Below are 18,142 nucleotides of genomic sequence, written 5' to 3'. Positions count from 1 at the left end.
CTATCTATTTTCTGTCCAAATGAAAGTTGCGACCTAGGTAGGTGCATAGGTGGGTCTAGGCGGGCACCTAAGCAGGTCTAGGTGCCCTATTTTAATTAATCGAAACGATGGTCAGCCGCCTAGCGTCTAGACGACGCTATGCTAGGCATGAATTTTTAGAACAGTAACTATGCATAAGGACCTAATAGACTAAGATTTGTCTTTAGCAATTGCCCTATACAGTCACCACAACAAACCCAACACAAAACACATACTACGATGTTAAACAATAAATAATTTGAATTTTTAGTAAGTCCAAGTAATAAAGAACCAAAAATCCGAAAAAAAACATGCAGCCACCATCCACCAAACTACAAATGTAGATGCCAGCAGTCATTTTTTACTTCAATTCTTCAACAACCCTTGTCAAATCAAACTCGTCTCTTCATGACCTGACTCCAACGCTGCTGAAAAATGCATATTGCCTTTGTGCAAATTAATTGTAGTGAGCTCTACGAAGTGGATTGACGAAAAATACCCCTCCACATGAGTGGCAGCATGTTTTTACGCAAAAAGATGGAAGGTAACATATGTAGTAGATTACAAAAGTTAAGAAAGTCTAAGTGGTTTTGGGTTTACGAGGAAGCGAATCTACAAGGATCGAAACTGCACAAAGGTGCATAAGCATAATTGTTTTCCGTCACTGCAATAAAGCATCATCTACCTCACTTCACTACGCCACACGTAAGACAGGGTTAGCAGTTCTTGTTGAGCATATTCGAAGTACTTGCTGTTTTGATCCATCGTTGAGTCCCGATGACGATCCATGAAGACTATGCCATATGTATCAATCCAACCAAGGCATGATACATCAACAAAGTCAATGCCAAGGCATATTGCATCTACATCTACATCAGCAAAGCATCAGGTCATTGAAGTCATGCAAACCAATCCCAGACAACCTTGCCGACCTCTACACGATGTCACCACCGAAGTTAACCTTCCAGAAGCTTGTCCGAGGAATTGGTCTGCCTAACTATTCATATGCAATGCTTGTAGTTCTCATTTGGAAGTTCTGTCAAACTCAGGGGGAGTATTCAAAAGTATACTCACTTAATCTTAATGTACTTTTTTTTCTATGATTAGGAGCATTTTTCCTACTAGTTTTTTGCTACCTAACTAGGTTTTGACGAGGCACCCATCCTGGGCTAATCATACCCTTATGAGCTCTTCTACTTGCATCCAGAAGACGTATAGTTTTAACTTAATGCAACTTCTCACTTTTCTCTTTAGTCTATGGGTTTTTCTCTCACCTTGGGTTTTACTATAGTGAGGTTTTGTGAGTTTTACTTTTTATGCATTCTTCCGTTGATCTGAGACTCGCATTCGCTCATTGTACCGACGACTTCATCAACTGCACTTACTTCATCGTTGAAGACCCGATGCGCCATTTAGTTGAGTATTTACAAACTCAAGGTGAAGTCTTGCAATCTTATTAGATTAGGAATGTGATTGTGTATAAATCAGTGTATCTAGGGATATCTTTGAATATTTCCTTAATAGTTAATATCCTATTAGAGTTGTAATCCTAAAAGGGTAAAGAATTAACCTTCCCTACTACTCTAAATAAAGGCACAATTGGGTGGAATAGAACCTTCTCTCCATCTCACAATTACACATCTCTTTCTTCTCTCTCTATGTTTCACCTTCTCTCTCTTTCTGGTCTCCATAATTGTTCAGCAAAATTATGCCCACAACAAAACAATAAATAATTTGAATTTTTAGTAAGTCTAAGTAATAAAAAACCAAAAACCCAGAAAAAATACATGCAGCCACCATCCACCAAACTACAAATGTAGTGCCAGCAATCATTTTTCACTTCAATTCTTCAACAACCCTTGTCAAAATCAAACCCGCCTCTTCATGACCTGACTCCAATGCTGCTAAAAAAATGCATTTTGAATTTGTGCAAATTGATTGCAGTGAGCTTTAGGAAGTGGATTGACGAAAAATATCCCTCCAGGCGAGTGGGAACATGTTTTTACGGCAAAAAAATGGAAGGTAACATATGTAGTAGATTCCAAAAGTTAAGAAAGTCTAAGTGGTTTTGGGTTTAGGAGAAAGTGAATCTGCGAGGATCGAAACTGCACAAAAGTACGTAAGTATAATTGTTTTCTATTATGCAATAAAACATCATCTACCTCGTTAATTGGAATAATTGAAAAAGAGTAACAAGGTGAAGCGAGTTTCAAATGAAAATCCTACCACAAGTAATGCTGGCCCTTGGTAATAAACGAGGATCCCATTGAGCATGATGAATCAAATGAAAGGATGAAACGGAAAAAGAAAATAATTGAACCAAAAAGCATGGAAGCAATTATTTGGATAAAAGTAATGTATCCAAATTATTGTCAAATGGTCGTTGGTCGTTGGTCGTTCGTCGTTGGTGCCGTCCACATTGGCAGCCATCTATTCTCTACTAGCGCACTGTATGATGATTTGATATCAGCATCTTCAATGAACGTGTAATATAATTATTGTCAAAATTATGGTTGGCGTGGCCAATCAAATAGAGATGTTAAATTTTTTTTCTTTACAATGAATATGTTAAATATTTACTTTATTAATATAGAGTATTGCAAGACCCACCTTAAGTCTTATTTTTTCACCCACATTATTATAATTTTATCCATCAAAAAGTTAAAAAATTAAAATGCTATTTTTTTGTCCACTATTATTCTTAAAATAACCTCTAATGTATATATCTAAGTTATTTTTTAATTTTTCAAAAAAATAAATATTAGAGCGTTGTCCAGGTGAGACTCCACCCACCGCGAATTCCAAAGCCTCCCTTTCCAGATTTTAATTATGGTAAGAATCCCATAATTCGGTCACTTACTAGTTCTCCAGCTGATTGCAACTGTCATTCCTTCCTTCTATCCAAACCCCCAATGCAACCCCCTTTCCTCCCCTTCCAATTCTCACGACCAAGCCTCATGCAACATTCTCAAAATTTCATCCTCATGCCCCATTTTCATATTCGGGACAACCCAATTCCATCTCTCCAAGCCCAATTCCTTCTTCTGGTCTCACATTTCATTTTTCAAAATTTTAAATAATTATTATATTAATAAAGTGTTTTGAACAACTATTATGTATAATTAAGCTAGGGGGACAAAAAAGAAAAAAAAATATTTATTTGAAGGGAGTTAGGTAGTTGCAGAAAGATGGTGAACAAAGAAGAGAGTCCTATTTTCTTTTTCTTTTTTAATTTTTGCTTGGTCCTTATATGTCATTTTACAAGAGATTAGATTAACATCCATTTTTTTATATATATTAAAAAATGAGTAGGAGATAAGATAAGGAGGTAAGTTTATCAACACTCTTAATACATTGGGCTACATGGCTGTATTATTATTATTTTTTTTAACAAACAATATTATCTATACTAAGGAGGTGAGGAAGTGGGCTTAAGCCTTATAATGGACTAGCAATAATATGGTTCAACTTCGCCTTTGGCAATAATCAAACTTAAGACCTCTCACTTACAAATGAAAAGAAATATCACTAGATCCTGGTATTAAGTGGCACTGCATTAACGATTAAAAATATATTTTTTTTTCCATCTTATTGGTTGTCAATGGTATTCATGCATTAAAAAAAAAAAAAAAATTAAAAGCGACACTTAGTACTACAGTCTAGTGATATTCTTCTTTACTTGTAAGTGAGAGATCTTAGGTTCAATTCTTGCCAAAGAAAATTTGAACCACATTAATGCTACCCCATTATGAGGAGAAGCTCACCCCCTCCTCATTAGTGTAGATAATATCGTATGTTAAAAAAAAAAAAAAATAAAAGCATTTGACGCTCAAGCCTTATGCTATCAAAAAAGACAGTCAAAGGCAATGCAATCAATCCATGTCAACTAATAACATTTCGGTTGGAAGAAATTGTGTTGTTTTTCTATCTCACATGGCATTCCATATCACATTTGACATCTCCTTTCAGTTGGAAGAAATTTTGCTATCTTGGGATTTGTCAAGTGCAAAGTGAGCACAAATTTTAACCCTCTTAATTTGAGGATATATTTTTGGACCATCAGCTCTGCTTTGATAGATTATTTGATCAGAATGCTAAAAATGTGCTACCCTTTCATGTGGTATCAGAGATATGAAAAATTCCATATCAGCAATAACAGTTAATAAAGATTGTGTTAGTGTTTTTCAAGCGAAATGTCAATTCCTATGTGACATGATATGGATTGACAACAAAGGTGGTAGCTATCAAATCTGACAAACTTCAAATCTATTTTAAGTGATTACTAAATTCTTTTTCTCATTAGTTTATTATTTTCTGTTTTAAAAAACTTACTACAATTATTAGAAGTAAATTAATGTGATAAATAATAGTTTAAATTTGATACATCGGCGGATAACAAAATTTTAAAAATGATTAAAGTGCCACAAACTTTTAAATTGAAATTTTATGCCTAAAATTTAACATTTTCTTTGAAGATAGTCCAATACTTCCTACATTAGAAAAGAAAAAAAAAGAAAAAAAAAAAAAAAAAAAAAAAAAACACGATTACGTAACTACAAACGTCATCAAACATTTCAAAAGGAGCCGCCCGGCCTACCACCGCCTCTGCCTCCTCCCCGAACAGTATAAATACCCAATATGAGAGCATATCAAATCAAATCAAAAATAAGGATCGAGCTGTGAACCCAGTTGAATTGAAATGGCTACCACTAATCAAGCTCAAGTAGGTGGTCCCACAAGCCCTCTCCTTGCTCCTTACAAACTTGGAAACTTCAATCTTTCTCATAGGTAACTTAACTCACAGGCTCAACCTTTTCTACAAGTTATATTCTTCCACATTCTGCATAGATTTTGTTGACTTATTCTGCTGGAGTAGTTGAGATTTGGGCTGCTGGGTTTTGTTCATTTGGAAACAGGGTTGCAGAAAATCCCGGTTTTCTTACAAGAAAAATGAAATTACTGCTTATTTTTTGGGCAAGTTGCAGGTTACTGGGAAGTTTTTGTGATTGTCAAATGTTTTTTTGCCTATGCAAGAATCCTGAATTTTTAGAAATAAAAGCAGCAACTTTCATTGGATGGTTTATTATGTAGCATTTGCATGTTCACGTTACTTGCAAAGCAAGGAATTCGTTTAGTTGATTGGTTGGATAACCAGGGTTTCGTTTGCGAGTTTCTGCTGCAACTTTTGCGTCGGTTTATATTGATGTCTACCGCTATGAATTACTTGCTTTGTGTTCAAGATTGTTTGATTGTCGAATTCCTAGGAGCTCGTGCAGAATACGCTCATTGTATATTTACGTTGTAACTAGGACAGGTGTTACTGAAATCCGCTGTAAGCCCGAGATGTTGAAACCAAATAAACTAGGAAAAGTATGTCTCCTTTCTGGATATTTCGTCGTATTACTTAAATCTTGCTGTTTAGCAAGATCTGATAATACTTCCTATCTAACTTGTCATAGGCTATGCAGCAGGTGCATTCTGATAATATACTTCTTCCTTGCCTTCTGCAGAGTTGTCTTAGCACCATTGACTAGACAAAGATCATACAGAAATGTTCCTCAGCCGCATGCCATCTTATATTACTCTCAGAGAACATCTAATGGGGGTCTTCTCATAGCTGAAGCCACTGGAATTTCTGACACCGCTCAAGGGTAACTTCACAAAGATTAGCTTTTTTCAAGTTTCTTTTATGTTAAATTTTAAATGGAAAACATACATTTAATTGTATACGTGCTTCATTTCAAAGTTTGATAACATTTTGTTTCTTTAATACAAGAAGGTACGCAGACACTCCCGGTATATGGACAAAGGAGCAAGTTGAAGCATGGAAACCCATTGTTGACGCTGTTCATGCTAAAGGAGGCATCTTCTTCTGTCAGATTGGGCATGTTGGGAGGGTTTCAAATACCGGTGCGTTTCTAACATACACTTATATGACTTCACTTTGTGTCATTGAAAGCGTTCGGACCATAAGTGAAAAGTTAGCCCATTGAAGCATTAGAACGCTGCCTTGATATTCCTGTAATGGAAATCTTTCAGATTGTAATTCTATCTATATTTTCTTACAGGATCTCAGCCGAATGGGCAAGCTCCAATCTCTTCTACTGACAAGCCACTAAGCCCCCAAGTACCATCTAGTGGCATTGATATTAATGAATTTACTCCTCCAAGGCGATTAAGGACAGATGAAATCCCACTAATAGTCAATGATTTCAGACTTGCAGCAAGAAATGCTATGGAAGCTGGTAATTTGTCTTTGCTTAAGTACGAAATAAAATTTGCGAGAACTCAAAATTGCTTTCAACATAAGCAAACGAACCGTCTCTTCCAGAATCCGAATGCAATTAAAGGCATAATTTAATTTGCAGTTTGACTAGATCTAGATGTGTGACAATAGTTCATGCTAGATTTCAAATAATATTTGGTGCACTGAAATTGTTTGTCTGATATACAGGCTTTGATGGAGTGGAAATTCATGGGGCCCATGGCTACCTTATTGATCAGTTTCTGAAAGATGAAGTGAATGACCGAACAGACCAATATGGTGGATCTATGGAGAATCGTTGTCGATTTGCTCTGGAAGTCGTTGAAGCTGTTGTTAACGAGATAGGAGCGGATAAAGTTGGAATTAGATTATCTCCATTTGCCAACTATATGGAATCAGGGGATTCAGATCCGGAAGCATTGGGCCTTTATCTGGCCAATTCATTGAACAAATATGGGATCCTGTATTGCCATATGGTTGAGCCGAGGATGAAGACAGTTGCAGAAAAGAGTGATTGCCCCAACAGTCTTGTACCCATGAGAAAGGCTTTTAATGGTACCTTCATTGCTGCTGGTGGTTATGAGAAGGAAGATGGGAACAATGCTGTGGCTGAGGGCCGTGCAGATCTTATTGCGTATGGCCGTATTTTCTTGGCGAATCCGGATTTGCCAAAGAGATTTGAGCTTAATGCTCCTCTAAACAAGTACAAAAGAGAGACATTCTACGTATCTGATCCCGTCGTTGGTTACACTGATTATCCATTTCTTGAAGCCACTACTTAAATTTACCGCAAAATATGGAAACTTGAACACGGGCTCCTCTGGTTCATCCGATTGAGTCTGTACTATTTTAGATAGATTGTTTTTCAACTACATTGTATTGCACGGTGTTGTGTATTATTGCATTATAGTATTGTAGCGATGTAGAACAGATGACCGAGTGGATTGAAGATGAAATGGACCGAAGGATACAAAAGGGTACAGTGGGAATTTATAGATTTGGTGTCCGAGTTCCGTTTTGGGCTCATGATATTTTTCAGAAAAATTGCGATGTCCCTGTTCAAACACGCTGCTTTGCTGTGACGTATGATTTATTTTTACTATCCGAGGTCGTTTAGACTTTCAAAACCTCATTTTTAAGTTTGTAATAAAAAATCGAACTTTCGTTTAACGTCCAATCTTCTTTTACTTTCCCTAAGAATACCTTGAGCTTCCCAAGGGTTATGTCTATTTAAGCCTTACAGACTTACAGTTGTTATGTAATCATCGTTCAATTATTATAAAATAAACCTTTCGCTTTTCACCGAACTCCAGTAGATTCCAAAAAACTTTGTTCTTCGAGGGTTTACGTTTGTATCCCATGTTAGCTCGTGCTGCATCGTGTAGTGTCCAATGTTTGGGAGGGTTCCGGACTAGGAGGCCGGAAAAGTTGTACTCTCTGTTCAATGTTGTACCATATAACAGCCGGAATGAACTGTTGTAAAAAAGTAAATAAGTAACATTTGCGAAAGAAGAAAATCAATTCTTATCCCTATCTAAAGTACAACCAATTGATCCTATTTGTGCCTTTTATTCTCAAGATGTTGCAGCCATTGATCCAAGCTTGCCCGTCTCCTCCTTCCTCTGCAGGTTAGAGTCTGCTTCGCGGCTCGAATTGGTTTCTCCTCTGGCAACTCCCACCTTACTAAACTCGTAAAGATACTTGTTTTATGTTGACAAACATGGGATGCTTGATCATATCAGCTTCTATCATGTTTTACATGAAGTTAACTTTGTGGCAGATGCTTTAACGAAGCCATGTCATTCTGTTGAGGCGTTTATTGAGGATCAACTCGTTTCCTTTAGATGTTCTCACTGCATGGCATTTTTGATTCTCCGAGCGAAGGCTGTTTTAGAAGCTCTCTTTGTAATCTATGGCCTCATTTAGTCTGTAGGGTTAGATTGGAATGGGTAACTCTTAAAAGTCAAAGTACATTGAGGTTAGTGGTCAATGATTTTTCATCTTCAAATGATTAGAATGGGTGATGCACTTTTTCAGATATAAAACATCTATTGGACCGGTGATGACACTAGGACTATGTCTTTGTTGTGAGAGAGAATGCCTTGATTAGAAGGGGATTGGAACAAAACAAACTTATCCCTCACAATCCTATCATTTGGAAAGGGATTATAACGGATTATCCCTCACTGTAACTTTCATTGTCTTAACATCCATATTAGGATTAATCTCCAATCATAAGCTCATCTCTCAGCCAACTAACTACTGGTCACACTACTTGTATTGTTTTCATCTTTTCCACAAGTATGATTTGGAACAAATGTTTTAACATATAAATAAGATTGCCTATCAGATTGGTCATTAGAAGCATACACTTGCCAAGGGCATGAATATGAGCCTTAACCTTGTACCAATCATTTGTGGTTAACTTGTAAGACCTGCAATTGTTATAAAAGTGTCATTTCATAGCTTCTTTGAATTCCTTGGAACTTGGAAATGTAAGAATATGAGCATAAGTATGAGTCTGGAGAATCGGTTATTCGTCTCAAGTTTGATAGAAAGTCTTAATGAGTATGGATTATCAATCCATGTTGTTCTAGGATTCAAATAGAACGAGAAGCTAATTCCTTATTGTATAAGGAAACAATTTCAGTTTTCTATATGGATTTTAATAGAAAATCTTTTTTGGTTTTGGCTAGGATTATGTTCTATATATGCTCTAACAGATATTATGCTCTGTCTAGGACCAAGACCTATTATTTGTTTGAGCATTTTAAATCTGGAAAGAGGAGAAGGTTTACTACTTGTTTTGCTGCCAAGATCGACTATGGCTTCTTCTTCTGGTGCATCTGCAGGTAAGAGCTGTACAATAGTTATGAACTATGGTTTGTGTTTTGATGGCTCTTATTCATGTTTCATGATCTTGGTTTATATGTTTAGTCTAACAGGAAAAACCACCCCCAAATCAAACTCTATGGTACCGAGATCAGTTTCTTTTCTATAATGTTCAAACATGGGCCGTTTCTTCTTCCTCGTTTTCCTTCTCATTGAATCCGGTTCTTCATCACCATTTGAGTTCCTATATAGGCTTCTAAGTTCTCTCAAGTTGTACCCATCAGGCTATCTGGTTCTCTACTCCAATTTCATTCTATACATCCTTCTGGTTGACACTTTCTAAATAATGGGGGTCATGAAATTCTGTGCATAAGGACCTATTAGACTAGGACTATTGTCTTTAGCAATTATCCAGTAGTCATCACAACAAACCTGATACAAAACACATACTGCAATGTTAAACAATAACTAATTTGAAATTTTAGTAAATTTAAGTAACGGAGAACCAAAAACACAGAAGAAACACATGCACCCACAATCCATATATAAAGCTACAAATGTTCCCTAGGAAGTGGATTGACGAAAATATTCCTCCACATGAGTGACAACATGTTTTTACAACAAAAAGATGGAAGCTAACATAGGTGGTAGAATCTAACAGTTAAGAAAGTCCAAGTGGTTTTGATTCTAGGGAGGAGGAGAATCGGTGATTATCGAACATGAACCAAGGTATATAAGCGTGATTGTTTTCCATCACTGCAATGAAACGTTATTTGCTGTGTTAATTGGAGTAATTGGAATAGAGTAACAAGGCGAAGTGAGTTTCAAATGAAAATCCTACACAAAAGGTGAATGTACAAAAACTGCATCAAAATTCATTAAACAATATTTACGTAGAATTCCTTTTCAATCCAAATGAGTCTATGTCAATCAAATAAAATCCATAAACTCCATGATAATTTATTTATGTTACAATTCATTAGAATCCAAATTGAATACACCCCCCTTGGTTGATGAAATGAATAAGAAGGTTATGGTTTCTTGGTAGTGAAACATTTGCCTCTTGAAAGTTCTAGAATGGCTACTAGTATAAAGTCAAAAAAAGAGAGAAGAGGAGGAGGAGGAGGAGGAGGAGGAGGAGAGAGAGGAGGAGGAGGGAGGGGGGGGTGTTGGGGGTTGAATAGGATCCAACTTAAAATTCCAACTCAAATACAGTGTTCAACTTAATTTTCACATTCACAACACATATACAATTAAAAAGATAAATTAAATATGCACACATGATGTAGGATTTAACAAGGCAAAACTCACCACATGATGTAGGATTTAAGAAGGCAAAACTCACCACTGGAAAAATCCTCAGGCTCCCAAGCCAATACAAACACTAAGAGAACTGAGTACAAAAAGACTTACAAAACTCATCAACTAGACACACATCCTAGTTGGCAGTTTTGTCTCTACGCTTTGCTATTTGTTCTCTTTTCAACGTTTGAGTGGAAGTGGTACAACACTAACGCGGCCATCAATCACCTTTTCCTCAAACTTTACAGGATACAAACGCGCTCATACATAACGAATGAATGATGAAATGTTTTTTGAAAAACAATCAATTACAAAAATCACAAGGCACGTTTTAAACTAATTTTTTTCTTGAAGAAGCTCACGGTTAACATATGAGGAGCGGAGCCGCCTTGTGATTGGAGCGATCATTTAACCCTACTGAACTTTTAATGATTCTCATTAAATTAGTATATATTATCTTATAATTTATTAATAACCTGTTATATTCTTATATATTGACCATTGCGGCCCACCAAACAACTTAGCCCTGATGGCTTTATTTGTTAGTTGACTGAAGAGCCCCAATATGATAGAGTTATTTCTCACATTTTTATCTTATTTTATTATTAATACATTTATAATATGGGAAGTATTATTGGCACTTTAAAATTCTTATTCTACACTCTTCACAAGTATATTTTTCTTTCTAAATATAGAAAATTTGGAGGGTAGAATGAGAATTTTAGAGTGCCAATAATAATTCCATATAATATTTAGAAATTACGAGAATTAGATAAACTGAAAAGGTAATCAATCAATTAGCATTAAACTTTAAACTTCTCCTCCATCAATAAAAAAAATAAAAAATAAAAAATAAATTTTTTTTTTTTTTAAACTTCTCCCATTTATAGAATCGGGCATCTCCAACTCGAGAAAAATTTCAATGTGCCTAGGACACGGAATGGTACATCACATGTCACTATAAAAGTGGTGAGATACTTGTGTTAAAAAATTTAACAACTTAAAAAATATAACTTTCCGTGACTTATATAATAACATGTGTTGTACCACTACCACCCATATTCCGAGCACAATGAAAAATTTCTCCTCCAACTCCAAGACAGTAAGCCTTCACTTGTTCATCTTTGGAGTTCTTTTCTAAATCAACAAATCAATTAGGTAGTTATTAATTCTTAGTTTACAATTTTCTTTGTGATTTTGTTGTTTATTGGTGAGAATTATTATTATTTTTCTATTAAGACTAAGGATTGTTATTTTTGTATGAATTTTCTTATTATCTTTTAATCTGATAGTTATTTAAAGTTGACCCTCCTGAAAGTTATTTTGACTATGCCATTGTAACAGACTAATTTTTCTGAAATAAAAATAGCACTCTGCAATTGGGGCTGCTACAAGATGTTTGTTTTCAAATCATATTTCATGCAACAACAAACGAAAAACAACGGCTGCATTGCATTTCTCTCTCATATTCTGTGCAAGTTCCTCCCAAGTGTAGATCAAAATATCAACTAATAAAGAATGCACATAACTAAAAGATATCGTCAAAATAATGATAAAAAGCTAATGCCCCCAAACTATTCCTCTGTACCGGGTGTGTTATATGCGCAGCCATGGGCATTCCTTTACCCAAATAAGTTTGTAAATAATGTCCTTTTGAAATTTTTTTGACCCCTATACCAGCATGCAGATGAATAATAAGGAATTTTAATTAATATGAATCTTTAATTAATTATTTTTTAATTAACACGAATCTACTCTTTTAAGTGGCAAGGTTTGAATCAAGACACCAAGTGTCAAACATGCAAGTGATACACGTTGGAGCTCACACTATGGTAGCCTGATAAGTTTGATTAAAATATTCTCTTTTGAACTTAAGAATTATATTTATAACATGTCTTTGCATAGTGAATTTTCTGTTTTGAAAGAAATGAATAGTTTTGCACAGAAGTTGGTGGAGGAAAAGGGGAATATACATTATCACTTGGTATACTTGCTAGTCAAATCAGTATTAATTTTACCAGTTGCGACTGTTTATGCTGAAAAAACATTTTCAGTGACGAATATTGTAAAGAATCCACATCGTAATAGAGTGGAGGATCAATGGTTGAATGGTAGTTTAGTTGTACACACAGAAAAAGATGTATTTGGTTCTATTGATAATGATCCTATGATATGACGTTTCTAAAATATGAGAACACGTCATGGACAATTATAAATAAAATTGATTTTTTAAAGCTATTTTTGACCCTATAGTTGTAAATTCCTAACCCCGCCACTAGGACATGACACATTAATTCGCAACAGTTGACGAAACTTTGATAATCAGATGAATACCTGAAGTGAAAGTGACTAGAAACTTTCCGACATTCCATTAGTCATCGATCGCTTTAGCTCTTTCATTTTATACGACTATCGGCCCCGACTATGGTCACTTTTTCTCTTAATCCTCGCATAGTCCATGATTATTTGGTCTACTTATTAGTCACGGATTTTTTAGGAAATGATGAAAATCAAATATCCCAATTGCCACTCGCATGATTTCTCCTCAACAAACGGCATTTTTGGCAAGTAGACGTATTTCTGATTGCATTGGGCTAGTTTTAGAAGGGTTCAATTTTATGAACAAAAAGGCTTTGGGCGGTAACGTAGGCATAAAAATCGACATTGCTAAAGCTTTTGATACTTTGAACTGGAATTTTCTTCTCTATGTGCTTTCTAGTTTTGGTTTTTCTAGTATCTTTGTGGATTGGGTGCGTGTTTTATAACAGATAGCTCGCCTTTTAATTTCAGTAAATGGCACACCGCATGGGTTCTTCTCTTTCTCCCAGGGGGTACATCAAGGTGACCCTTTTTCTCAACTTCTTTTTTGTCTAGCAGATGAAGCTTTGAGCGAAGGTTTATCTTTGCTTTTCTCTACTGGATGGATTACTTCTATTTCAGCTCCATGAGGTTGTTGCCTTCCTACTTATGTGTTATATGCTGATGATCTTTTCACTTTTTTGTCTTGGGAATGTTTGATCCCTTCGTTCTCTTCGAAATTTCTTGGATAAGTATGGTTGTGCATCGAGGCAACTTGTTAATCCATCTAAGAGTACTTTTTATCTCGGCTTCTCCTTAGTCCATAGTAAAGCGCATGTCTCTAGGCACCTTGGCTTTCGTTTGGGTGTTGTTCCTTTCATTTATCTTGGGGTACCCATTTTTCGTGGTAAGCCAAGGAGAATTCACTTTCAAGCTTTGGTAGACAAGGCTAAAGCTCGCCTCTCAGGTTGGAAAGGTAAACTTCTCTCAATGGATGGACGATTTCAATTGGTGCAGTCCGTTTATCAAAGATTATTCCTCCATAGCTTCTCGGTTTATCAATTGCCATATTGCGTCTTAAAGCATATTTCTACTTGCGCAAGAGATTTTATTTGGTCAGGGGATTTAACTTCCCAGAAGTTGGTAACTATTGATTGGAGTATCGTGTGTGGACCTAAAAATGAAGGTGGGCTTGATCTTCGTGATTTAGCTTCTTTGAACTTGACGACTTTGCTTAGTTTTGGATGAGATGCTTTACAATCCTCTTCTATGCGGGATTCTTTTGCTTGTCAGCGTTTTCCTCTTTCGCCTTACAAAAATCAAAATATTTATTTACGATCTTCTGTGTGGCATGATTTGAAGCGTGCTTTGCCTATTTTGAATAATAATAGTCGTTGGATTATTGGTGATGGAAGGTCAGTTTCCTTTTGGTTTGACAAATGGTTGGATGAACCTATTATTAGCCTCCTTCATCTTCGGTCATTTCACCTAAGGTTCTTCCTCGGGTTTCAGATGTTATTGAAGCACAGAGTTGGTCTTTGCCAGATTATTCTTTAAATTTATTCCCTTTTATGGTGCAACAGATCTTACGTTTGCCTTGTGCCCTTAAATGTTGACGATGACAAATTGATTTCGGAGCCTTCACCTACTGGGAAGTTTTTTTTTTCTTTTGGTTATCACCTTATTCGAATGAGACATAGTGATTGTGGGCTAAGGTTATATGACAACATTTTATTCCTCCACGACTATCTATTATGGCTTGGAGGCTTTTTCATGATAAACTTTCTTCAGAGGGTGTGCTACAACGAAATGGTGTTTCTTTGGCATCCATTTGTTATTTATTTTGTATTTCTAAAGAATCTACTACTCATCTTTTCTCCGGTGTCGAATACCTAGGAAACTTTGGAGGTGGTTAGCATGTCAATTTGATACCTCTTTGTCTCTTTCAGATTCTTTGGTTGTTTTTTTAGGGATGACTAAGTCTGTAAGCACTCTTCCAAACAATTGCACAATCTATGAATTTTTGCGGGTCTTTCTATTATTTCAGCTAATTGGAAGGCTCGAAATGAGTTTATTTTTTAGGGTCGTCCAATCTATTTTCATTGCTTTTGCATATCTATCAATTATGCAATTGTTCATGGTCGGAAATTTATTCCTGGTTACTCTCAGGGTTTTGTGACACACCCTGACCCGAGATGTCCACCTAGATTCTGAATCGAGATGTGCTGGCTGACACCAGGAAGGCGACGAAACCATAAAGTGTAGTGATGTAGGAAGTGTGAATAAATTTAAACCTAAAAGTACCTAAATATAAGAGTGTGCATGTGAGCAGGATTGAACCCAATTCACACATGATGAAGAGCATAAGTAAAGTTCAGTAGAGGTAAGATGAGAATTATACAATCAAAGGTAGTCACCTATACCAAGATTTGCCACAAATCCTCATCTACACGAAAGCTTTGCCACTAAAACCTGGATGGGCGAAAAACAAGGGTGAGTGGGCCTAAAAATAAAGTTCTGTAAAAACCTTTTCAAAAACATAATAATCCCTTGTCGTAAAACAAATATAGTTTCCTAAATATACATACTATGTATAGTATGAAAACTTACTGCAAAACATAAATATTTCACCTATAAAACATATGACAATCGGTAATCACAATATCTTGCATAAACAAACATGTAATATCGGGTGCTCATCGACATATATTGACACATGAGTTCATGCAGAGATATTCTGACATGAACAAGAGTGGGTGTAATAATGATTTACGCTCTAGTACTACAATCACGTGAAGATTGGTGCTATGCACGTTAGATACGAGTCCTAATTGCCTATAGCAATGTAGGACAGGACTGGCACCTACAATGGATCCAAAGTGAGCGTACGGTGCAATGTGAACATACACGTGAAGCTTGGTCCTGGCCCGGGCGATTATTGACACCAGTGTGGCACACGATGAGCATATAACGTGAATGCGATAATGCAACGGTAAATCAATAATTCACATCGACATAATTCTATTCAATAAAATATTAATCAGGGTCATAAATAAAATCCCATAGTAGTTTGCCTACTTGTGCATCCCGTAAGATTTAGCATACTTTCGTACATTCCATTAATACGCTAATTTCTAAAAACGTTAGTCTAATCTAAGTGTAACGTAGAAAATTCTTTAATAAATATAAAATAGAAACTAAATAAATATATAATATCTAAAAGCAAAGACCCACTCACAGATCATGTCGTCGGGTCGAACCCAACTCAATGGCATGGGAGGTTCTTACAATGCGTTTCACCTAGAAACGAAATCATTCACATAAATATATAATGTACTAACATAAATATGCATTTTTGTATAAAGTACGACTAATAATAATAAAGGAACTATTTTAAAACAATAAAATTTCGAAAAATGGAGGGCATATTCAGATTCAGCACATTGAGAAACCTAAGGTGGGACCTCGGGTTTCTTTATGGGTCGTCGCACGCGCCGAGCACTGGATAACCCCCACGCGCTTGTGAGTACCATCGTACTTGCCTCCCTCGTGAAACCAGAAATCTGGCCAGTTTTTTAGGCCGATTTCCAAAGCTCTAAACGAGCTCAAATCTCATATGTAACCAGCAATTTATATATGGATGTAAAGTTGGGAATGAGGGGAATCTATATATTCCGACATGGGACCAACTCATGGTTGGATATGGCCAGAAATGTCATTTGAAAGTGAGCAAATGCTCACGAATCGTCAGAATCTGGGGAACTTTCCTCCCAATTGTGTTTCTATATCAAACTTCACCAAATCAGACATCATGCATCTTAACATTTCTTCTAAACCATGAAGGAGGACCATCCCCCACTCTAATTCTCATGTCTTTCTGGAGAAGTTTAGCAACATGAACAATGGCTCTCTAAGAGAGGTGACCCGAGGCTTACCTTGGTCGAAACATAAGAACTCGCTGGGAAAATGGCATCGGTGGTGACGTGAGAAAGAGAGATAGAGTGGTGTGGTGAGTTGGGTACCTTCCCATGGAGGAGGTGACTTTCTAGTAAAGCTTGCCGTTGCACCATCTTGGTGCTTGCAGAGAGATGAGGGAAACTTTGAGATGAGAGAGTTTGAGAGTGTAGGGAGTAAGGTGAGGTGGTGATCTGGATTTTTGACGCTCGTCGGAGTGGCCATCGTCGTAAGTGGCTGGTGGTGGTGGATCGGTGCTCCAACGTTCCGGCGAGGGTGGTGTGATGTGGCATGGTCTCTATGCACTTGCAGAAAGAGAGAGAGATGAGAAGGAGCTGAGAGGTAGAACAGAGTGAAATGAAAGAGAGAAAAGAAGAATTTTTTTTTTTTTAAATGAGCAGTCCGATAGATTTGGAAGGCACGGGAGAGAGGAAAGAGTGGGGTGTGAGCCCTAGCTACTTGGCACACAACCCAAAGTCATAAAAGACAACAAAAAAAATTATCCCCCGTGAATGTAAAATTACCAAATCACCCTTCATGCTCCGTAATTCATAAAATCTTCATCGTAACTTCAAATTTGATAAAGTACTTCGAGAATATGATAAAATAATAGTTCGTATGCGTCACGAAATGATAGTCAAGAAAGTCAATAATCTCGCATCAAGGGGCATTTTTGTCAATTTACTCTTTTAAAATTAATAAAATCGTAAAATTAGGGACAAGTTGTTACATTTTGACACTCATATCATTTATTCTTTGGGGATGAATATGCTCATTTCTTGTTGAATAACTCCAATTCCCAGGAAATGATGCACCAGTCCTAAGTCTGTCATCTCATACTTACTCATAATGTCACATTTGAAATCTTCAATCATCTATGAACAACTTCCAGTGTAGACAATGTCATCCACGTATATTGAAACAATTAAAGTTCCCTGTCCTTCCTTATGCTTCACATATAGAGTAGGTTCACTTGGACTTTTTGTAAACCCACACTGCACCAAGTAGGTGTCAATATTGCTATACCAAGCTCTGGGAGCTTGCTTCAGTCCATACAAGGCTTTCTTTAGCTTGTATACATTGTGTTCTTCTCCCTTGACAAGATACCCATCTGGTTAATCTATATACACTTATTCTTCAAGGATCCTATTCATAATAGCAGACTTCCCATCTAACTGGAACAGTTTCCACCCTTTCTGTGCTGCCAAAGCAATAAGAGTCCTTATAGTGTCCAATCTAGCCACTGGTGCAAAAGTTTCATTGAAATCAATTCACGCTTTTGAGTGTAACCTTTGGCAACTAATCTTTCCTTGTGTTTCTGTATAGTGCCATCTAGATTTAGCTTGGTCTTAAAAATCTACTTTACTCCAACAATGGGTTTATCACTTGGTCTATCAACCAATTCCCAAGTACCATTCTTCTCAATCATAGAGATCTCATCATTCATTGCTTTCTTCCAAGCTTCATCTTGAT

The 18,142-nt window shown here is 36.5% G+C and overlaps 1 protein-coding gene across 1 annotated transcript; it reads left to right on the top strand.

Moving 5' to 3' along the window:
* Positions 1–4,639: 4,639 nt before the first annotated feature.
* Positions 4,640–7,278, top strand: LOC103952517 (putative 12-oxophytodienoate reductase 11). The gene is made up of 5 exons (XM_009364102.3): positions 4,640–4,806; positions 5,529–5,669; positions 5,798–5,928; positions 6,087–6,263; positions 6,473–7,278. The coding sequence occupies exons 1-5, from the start codon at positions 4,718–4,720 to the stop codon at positions 7,063–7,065; spliced, it is 1,131 nt and encodes a 376-aa protein (XP_009362377.2). The 5' UTR covers positions 4,640–4,717; the 3' UTR covers positions 7,066–7,278.
* Positions 7,279–18,142: the final 10,864 nt, after the last annotated feature.

This window comes from the organism of the source record quoted next, unplaced genomic scaffold (genome assembly GCF_019419815.1).
Source record: "Pyrus x bretschneideri cultivar Hongxiangsu unplaced genomic scaffold, Pyrus_bretschneideri_v1 Contig2, whole genome shotgun sequence".
NCBI classification, from domain to species: Eukaryota; Viridiplantae; Streptophyta; class Magnoliopsida; order Rosales; family Rosaceae; genus Pyrus; species Pyrus x bretschneideri.
This window is presented reverse-complemented; position numbering and strand designations above follow the sequence as displayed.

What these genes read in the sequence shown, in the direction of transcription:
- LOC103952517 (XM_009364102.3), top strand. Translation starts at nt 4,718, where the DNA reads ATGGCTACCACTAATCAAGCTCAAGTAGGTGGTCCCACAAGCCCTCTC. An exon ending in AACTTCAATCTTTCTCATAG is followed by an intron (nt 4,807 to 5,528) that starts GTAACTTAACTC and finishes TGCCTTCTGCAG; the next exon opens with AGTTGTCTTAGCACCATTGA. An exon ending in TGGGAGGGTTTCAAATACCG is followed by an intron (nt 5,929 to 6,086) that starts GTGCGTTTCTAA and finishes ATTTTCTTACAG; the next exon opens with GATCTCAGCCGAATGGGCAA.